Consider the following 8,026-nt stretch of genomic DNA (forward strand, 5'->3'; position numbering starts at 1 on the left):
TTTATCGACCTCTTCCACTTTGATCCAATGTTTGGTATTCTCAAGGTCCACTCGAAAAATATCTACCATCAACAACTCAAGTTTTCATGAAATTCTTAATTTGAACATAAGCCCCTATCATGATTGTCTAAGAAGAAACATTTCTCAAAGGCATTTCATCAAACTACTTTATAGCTATTTCAACCAACCCAAATCTTGTATAACCAACTAACATTGCATTTTAAGCAACATCTCTTTTAAGCATTTTATCAAACACATTCCTTGCATCAACTATATTTTCATAGAAATTCAACAAATAAGTTTGAACATAAACATCAAAACTAACAAAACATCATAACTAACATAGCAAAAAATTACTTCATCCTTAAAGATTCAAAAATTGGAAATTGTAACTTTCTCTCTCTAAAATTCTTTACCAAGAACTTAACTCAAAACCCTAAATAATCTTCAAACAAAAAGTAAAGAGATTCAATCACCAAAACCTAAAATAGATTTATGATCTTATAGCAAAAAAATTGGCTTCAACAATCTCGACGAAATCGCCAAATACCCCACGGTCGTTTCTCTGTTTTAGTTGTTCATGTTGATTAGAATTTGAGTTTTTAGGGTTTCCTGGTATTTTTAGATTGACAAAGGGTATATTTGACATTGAAAATGAGCGTGTCTTTAAAATTGTCCTTCAAGAACATTTTGAAAATTTATTTGGGGCCTAGCTTTTTAAAAAGTTAAGTTGTCTTTTTAACCAAAAAACATGAAACTGAGCTGGGGGCTAAGCAAAAAACTGATCATAAAATAGGGGCCATTTAGGAAATAACCTGTTCATTAATTATGTCTTAAGTTTGCGTTATAGGAAGGGAGAGTTGACAGATTTATATTTGTATTGCTTTTCTCAACCAAAAACGAAGGGGAGTGAAGTCTGGAATCGAACCAAAAGAAGATCGGATAAATGGCGGAATCCAATATAACGTTTAGCTGGATTTTAGGAATCATGTTCATGTCCGTGGTTTCAGGCTTCTAAAACCAGAAAGAAGGAGAAGACGAGGAAGTCAAGTAGAAAAGAACCGAGTGAAAGAGGATCAAATTTTAAAAAATTAGGAAGAAATGGTGAAATCCAAGAGTTCTTGTCTTAAATTCTTTACTTGCGGTAGCGATTCAGCTGATCAAGATGATCTTGATGATGAACCTCTTAAGGTATTGCTATTTCTCAACTTTTCTAGGTTTTATTAGTGTGTTTTTGGTGCAGTTTACCATCATCATCATCATCCTTGTTTAGGAAAGAACCTAGATTCGTTTTTGTTTTGTTCTTTTTTGAATATGTTTTTTCCACTCATTCTATGATCTCATTTCATTGTTTCTTGTGTGATCATGATCTCTCTCTCTTCATTTCCGTTTCTCTATGTGGTTATATTTGAATCTTGAATGTTATGGAGAATGATGCCTTACTGGATCCATACTTGTTCGAATTTGAACTGATTTTCACAATTTGTGTACTGCCAATTGGACGATGAAGTAGATACAGCAGCATGTGGTAATAAAAATCTAGGGTTTTGCTGTTTTAGACGGCAAAACAAAAGGTCAATTTCTGAATGAATTTGCATTAAACTGATTAAGGAGATAGGGAATTAGCATTAAACTCTGTTAATTATTTCTTTCCACTTTTGGGGGTTAATTATTGGCAGAGTGAACACGCAAAGGACAAGCGAGGATGGAGCTTCAGTAAGAGATCTGCCAGGCATCGAGTGCTAAGCAACACTGCTGTTATGGAATTGCCCTCGACATCAAACAAGGAAGGTCAAGTATCAACTACTACCAACTTCCAATCACAGACTAATCTTACTTCTGAGAAGATATCTATCTCAGATTGGAAGACTGATCATCCCTTATCGAGTGTAGCTAATTCAAATGCTCCTGATCCTGTAATTGCTACCAAGATTATGATTCCAACTGATCCAGTAATCTCCACAGAGATCACCGATGGGATTGATTCCTTAGTTTCGACGGCAAATGTCAATAAGGCTAATCATAACCTCAATCAGTCAAGTGTTGTCGTCATTCAGACTGCTGTCAGGGGATACTTGGTACACCTAAATACCGCTGTTTATGATATATTTATATTTGTTTCTGAGATTGTTTTTCATTTTCATCATGCGTTTGTTTTTTTTTTTTTGGGGTTATAGGCTCGGAGGACACTCTTGAAGCTAAAGAATGTGATTAAGTTGCAAGCTGTTGTACGCGGGCATTTGGTCAGGCGTAAGGCTGTGGGAACCCTCCGTTGCGTTCATGCAATTACCAAAATGCAGGCCCTTGTCCGCGCACGTCGTGCTCGTCAGTCATTACTACAGGTCGGAAATGAGGAGAATTCTAATGAAAATAGCAGAAATAATAGGGTAAAAACTCTTGCTATAATGCTTATAACATTTGGTTATTCCTATTAATTTGTCTCCGATACCACCTTCCAGGTAGCTGCTTGTAGGATTTGCAGTTCAGTTTGATATCTCTTTTCTGTTTTATTTTATTGTTATTTTTACTAAAGATTACATTCTTCAGGGAAATGAAAAACAAGGAACTAAAGCAACTATCAATCACTCTTCCACTGAGAAGTTGCTTAGCAATGCATTTGCTCGTCAAGTACGTTTATTTCTTTATTATTTTTTCTTCCTTTGATCATTCACTGTTCTGCTGGGCAGTTTTTCTCTTGCTTGGATCTCTTCTCTAAAGTCTAGTACTCTGTGCTGTTAGCTCATGCAATCAACACCAAAAGGCAAACAAATTAACATCAAATGCGATCCTTTAGAACATGATTCTTCATGGAACTGGTTGGAAAGATGGATGTCCGTGTCTTCGCTGGACTCGGTGGAATCAAAGAAACCAGAAATTTCTCCACAGTGCAAGGAAAACGGAACTGGGGTTACTGCTTCTGAATCGGGACTTCATGACCTGAGTGAAGTTGGCTCTTTTTTGACAGATATGAACTACGATAACACAAGAGCTGATACATCACTTGACAATGAATCTTCTTCGTCTCAACTACTGGGTATCTCCGAGCATGTGGCTGATAACAAGCAATCAGAATGTTTTATGACAAGTTTGGCCTCTGACCAACCCGGGATAGAGAGCAAGAACCACCGGAAGTCAACTAATCCTAACTTCATTGCAGTTCAATCAAAATTTGAAGGACTAAGTTCAACAGCAACATCGTCTAGGTCGACGAACAGTTCTACAATTCGAAATGCTGAAGTGGAATCAAAGGTGAACAGACTTTCTTCAGCTGATTCCCAGACAAAGACTAAGGAACCTAACCTGACAGAGAATTTAAGTTCCAACAAAATAAGGGTTGAAGCTGCCAGTTCTGATTGTGGCAGTTTACTTTCTATTACTTCAACTCTTGATTCACCAAATAGGTCTGAGGCTGGTGATATGGTCATCGAGCAAGAACCCGAATTCATAGAAAAAGCGACATCTGAGCTGAATGAGACAACTGAAAAAGTAGGTGCTCTTGAAGGTCTAAACATTCAACCAAAGACTGGTGTCTCAGTGCCTCAGCCTAATTTATCAAACCCTGCCTCTGTTCAGCCAGAAAGTAATGAGAATATTAATTTTAGATCTGATCTAAGTTTATCTGTAGACCCCCAGAAAGTAGAGAGGCTACCAGAAAGAAGTGCATCGGACGTGCTGCTTCGAGCAGATTCTGTGATAGATCAACACTCATTCAAGTCATCACCAGAAGGATCTCCAAAAAGCCATGTAACTATCTCCGAGTCACACGGAACTCCATCAAGTCAAGTTTCCGTTAATGCTAAAAGGAACAAAATGGATAAGAGTAAGGCGACTCAAGGCAGAAAGTATCAAACACCAAATAAAAGATCCCCGTCAAATCAAAACCACGATTCCGGTTCAAGAAGTAGTATCGAGCAATTGCCCAAGGACCCAAAAAGTGGGAAATGGCGCAACTCATTTGGTTCGCCTAAATCCAAACACCTAGACCAAGAGCCGAAGGATAGTAGTAGCAGTAGTTCGTTACCAAGTTACATGCAAGCTACAGAGTCTGCTAGGGCTAAGGCCCAATTACACATATCTCCAAGGTCAAGTCCTGACATACAAGACAAGGATATTTACATCAAGAAACGGCATTCGTTGCCTGCCACAAACGGAAAGCAAGGCTCACCACGCATACAACGATCGATGTCCCAAGCACAACCAGGCGTGAAAGGTAGCAGTACAAATTCTCCTTATGGTAATATGTCAATCTCTCCGTGATGCTTTTGGATTCTAAAATTTGTTAAAAGTAGAGACATATTTTATTCAAACCATACCCTTTAAATCTTAGTTTCTTTAGTAGTTGAAACTAAACGGTGGAGATGATCCCTGATCCTATCCAATCCGAACTGCTTAGGTCCTGACTCCTGAGGGTTTAGCTTTGTATTTCCCTTGAGCTCTGGAATATGCCATGACAATCCCTAACAGAATATCACCTTCCAGGCCAACTAGACGCTAAGGTTTTCAACCTCTGAATAGAACTAGGAGTGCAGTGCACCAACTAGAAACTATGTATTCGGTTTTTTATTGTTTTCGGTCATTAATTCATCCAGTTACCCTAATACTTCAAGTGCTTGAAAATATTAACATTTCTTGCAGAAAAGAAGTGGATTAGGTGATACTATCTTGTTTGTAGTGGCTTCAAACTCCATCGGGACTGGTAAGTTTACTGAACAGAAGTATATTTATTGAATCATTACACCAACCTAAAAATACAGTTACGGGGTATTGTGAACTGATCAATGAAATAGAAGTGAGGATTTGATGTAAATTAATAGAGAAACGGAGTCCTGCCGACCAGCGGTATGTACTTCAATTTTATTTTCTTTCAGTGTATTTGTTTGGGTTGAGGATTTTGTGCTTCTGAGTGCTTATATTGAAAAACAAAGAAGAGATATTGTTTGTGAGTTTGTTCTTTGTTTCGGTTCTGTGTATATAAAGATCAAAGTTGTTTCCCTCTCTTGTGATAGTTCCGTCTGGTATTTTATGAGTGGTCAAATTTCCTCCTATCCTTGGAGGAAGAGGCTAAATGATAGAGCTGTAGAGGACAACAAGATTTGAAATTTAGTTCTCCAAGCAGAACCAGAGACGAAAAGACAGGAATCACGGTCACCTCTTTCGGAACGAGTAAACTTTGGACTAATAATTCAGTGTTTGGTGATATTCTTAAAGTTGCAACTTGTACAGTGATACCAGCCATATGGTCCTGTACCACCTTGGCCCTCTACCCTAGTTCTTCCTTCGCATGGACCTGACATACCGTCCCAAGCTGGCGCACCTGACCCATCTTGGGGCCAGTCACCATAAAGGCATAGCCAACAAGACTGTTATGTTAGAACAAAGCCAGGAAGGTCTTCCACAGCAATGTGGAACAATTTTACTGATGAAATTCTGGTTTTTTATATCATCAAGTTTGTGAAGCAACACCTATCAAAATACTAGTCGGCTTCTACGCAGCCTAGTTACTCAACCTAACCAACTCCATATGATATGGGTTTCTTTTTTCTCGGCACAAATCTACTATAAACAACCCCAACCTCTTTTCACATGGGGAGGAAGAAGTGGAAACACACATAAGCCATTGATCTCACTCACGCACGACTACACTGAGTCTTTCACCTCACATCAGATTCTAGTTCATCTTCCCCAAAGAGAGCTCTATTTGTTTAATACAATTTCTGTAAATATCTCTTCCAAAATCTTCGAAGGTTTTAGATTTTTAGGTGCATATGTAATTTAGGTGCATATGTAATCAGAATTGCACATACCCCAAATATCATTCAGATTTTAGGTTTCGGTTAATCTGTTATTTTCCCTAACTCATGAATTATAAGTTCAATTTCACGAGTTGAAACAACCAGTTAGAACGATTGCAGATAAGCAGGATCTATCAATAAATCTCCGTATCGAAAAAAAACACTAAATAATACCCACATTGCAGAAAACCTTAATAGAAGTAGGAAAGCTTTGAACTACAGGAACGAGATCTCAGACCAGATTATAATAACCAATATCCATGAGCGTAAATTACCTAAAGATCTGAAGTAAAATAAGTAAATGTTTGATGACTTCCATATAGTTCTTTAAAGATACTTCAATCATGAACTTTCTATTATCGAATTACTAAAATTAAAGAATCAGATCTCTATAAAGATCCAACTAAAACAAAAGAACAAACAACAACAATCAAAACAGAAGAACAAAATTACCCAATTTCTCAGCTTAATCATCCTAAACAAGAAGCAATTAAAACATATAATAATAATAATATCTTGAATGATAAAACCATTAATAAAACTTACTTATTATACCTTGATAGACATGATTTTAAAACTTGTTTAAGGTTGTTGTTGAGCATCCATATAACCAGCATCAACAAGAACTTTCTCTCTCTTAGCCAATTCAACATCTTCATCAACCATCATCTTCACTAATTGTTCAAAACCAACTTTAGGTTTCCACCCAAGAACTTTCCTTGCTTTACTTGAATCCCCTTTCAAATTATCAACTTCAGCTGGTCTAAAATACCTTTTATCAATAACAACATGATCTTTCCAATTCAATCCAACATAACCAAATGAAACTTGAAGAAATTCTTCAACAGAATGTGATTCTTCTGTTGCAACTACATAATCATCAGGTTTTTCTTGTTGTAGCATTAACCACATTGCTTCAACATAATCACCAGCAAAACCCCAATCTCTTGAAGCTTGTAAATTACCCAAAAAAAGCTTACTTTGAAGACCAACTTTGATTCTTCCAACTGCCCTAGTTATCTTTCTAGTAACAAAATTCTCACCACGACGAGGAGATTCATGATTGAATAGAATTCCATTACAAGCATAAAGATCATATGCTTCTCTATAATTCACTGTGTACCAATGAGCAGCAACTTTTGAAGCAGCATAAGGAGATCTAGGGTGAAATGGGGTTGTTTCCGATTGAGGAGGAGGAGTAGATCCAAACATTTCAGATGACCCAGCTTGATAATATCTGATATTCGATCTACCAGTGGCGGCGATGTGAGATCGGACAGCTTCAAGGAGGCGGAGAGCACCAGTAGCGACGACATCAGCTGTGAAATCAGGGATCTCGAATGATACAGCGACATGAGATTGAGCAGCAAGATTGTAAACCTCGTCGGGATTGATTATGTCAATCCATCGGCGAAGAGAAGAAGCGTCGGTTAGATCAGCGTAATGAAGTTTCATTCGAGCTTTGAGAGAATTATGAGGATCAATGTAGATGTGATTGATTCTTTGAGTATTGAAATTTGAAGATCTTCGAATTAAGCCATGAACTTCATATCCTTTCTCGAGGAGGAACTCAGTCAGGTATGAACCATCTTGACCTGTGATTCCGGTGATTAAAGCTATCTTCCGGGGAGGTTGTGTGGATTCTCCGTTAGTTGCAGAGTCAATTTTTTCGTGATTGTTCTCAATTGTCGCCATTATTTCTCTCTTTTTCGTTTCTCAGATCGTAGAGAGGGAAACTGAAGAAATCCTAGAGAGAGAGAGAAGAAGAGAGGAAGGTATCTATGAAGAAGAAGGGGGAGACTGGGCCGGGTAAGATCTGGAGTTATGAAAACGGGTCTGGTCAGCGTTGAGGTGGGACCCAGCACCGTCAGTCATGGGACCAGCTGGATTATGGATCTCACTCGTTTTTTTTTGGGTTATTTCCTTTTTAATCCTAGTTTGTGACTAGCTTCCTTTTTGGCCCCTTTTATATAGGCCTGTAAACGGTGGTCCGAAAATCCGAATCCGATCCGCATCCGCACTCAAATAATCTGACATTTCGGATTCGAATTTCGGATGTCTTGTCGGATAATTTTCGGATATCGGTTTCGGATTCGGATATAGCTATATCCGACTTCGAAAAAATCCGATCCGATTCGCATTTGAAATCAACGGTTAAGATTCACCCAAGGGATTAAAAAATAAACAAAACTTTATCCTCAAGTAGTCAACTTAAAGTCTAAGACTAAGTCTTC

The 8,026-nt window shown here is 37.9% G+C and overlaps 2 protein-coding genes across 3 annotated transcripts; one reads left to right on the top strand and one right to left on the bottom strand.

Moving 5' to 3' along the window:
• Positions 1 to 783: 783 nt before the first annotated feature.
• On the top strand, positions 784 to 4,991 carry LOC147538580 (protein IQ-DOMAIN 32-like). Of its 2 annotated transcripts, none has more exons than XM_086639055.1 (6): positions 784 to 1,191; positions 1,680 to 2,078; positions 2,178 to 2,387; positions 2,548 to 2,628; positions 2,740 to 4,234; positions 4,636 to 4,991. In XM_086639055.1, the coding sequence occupies exons 1-6, from the start codon at positions 1,102 to 1,104 to the stop codon at positions 4,653 to 4,655; spliced, it is 2,295 nt and encodes a 764-aa protein (XP_086495181.1). In that variant the 5' UTR covers positions 784 to 1,101; the 3' UTR covers positions 4,656 to 4,991. The 2 variants fall into 2 exon arrangements, with proteins under 2 accessions (XP_086495181.1, XP_086495182.1); XM_086639056.1 differs by having other exon boundaries at positions 2,740 to 4,210.
• Positions 4,992 to 6,112: 1,121 nt separating this feature from the next.
• Positions 6,113 to 7,628, bottom strand: LOC147538581 (GDP-mannose 4,6 dehydratase 1). The gene has a single exon (XM_086639057.1). The coding sequence runs from the start codon at positions 7,485 to 7,487 to the stop codon at positions 6,375 to 6,377; it is 1,113 nt and encodes a 370-aa protein (XP_086495183.1). The 5' UTR covers positions 7,488 to 7,628; the 3' UTR covers positions 6,113 to 6,374.
• Between the last annotated feature and the right edge of the window lie 398 nt (positions 7,629 to 8,026).

The sequence above is a fragment of the Eschscholzia californica genome, unplaced genomic scaffold (genome assembly GCF_041429995.1).
Source record: "Eschscholzia californica isolate CP2 unplaced genomic scaffold, dmEscCali1.0.p SCAF_5, whole genome shotgun sequence".
Classification (NCBI taxonomy): Eukaryota; Viridiplantae; Streptophyta; class Magnoliopsida; order Ranunculales; family Papaveraceae; genus Eschscholzia; species Eschscholzia californica.

Bases quoted from the DNA above. Each gene is read 5' to 3' on its own strand.
- LOC147538580 (XM_086639055.1), top strand. From the start codon at position 1,102: ATGGTGAAATCCAAGAGTTCTTGTCTTAAATTCTTTACTTGCGGTAGC. The intron at 2,079-2,177 runs GTACACCTAAAT...TTGGGGTTATAG, and splicing joins CTGCTGTCAGGGGATACTTG to GCTCGGAGGACACTCTTGAA. The intron at 2,388-2,547 runs GTAAAAACTCTT...TACATTCTTCAG, and splicing joins AAAATAGCAGAAATAATAGG to GGAAATGAAAAACAAGGAAC.
- LOC147538581 (XM_086639057.1), bottom strand. From the start codon at position 7,487: ATGGCGACAATTGAGAACAATCACGAAAAAATTGACTCTGCAACTAAC.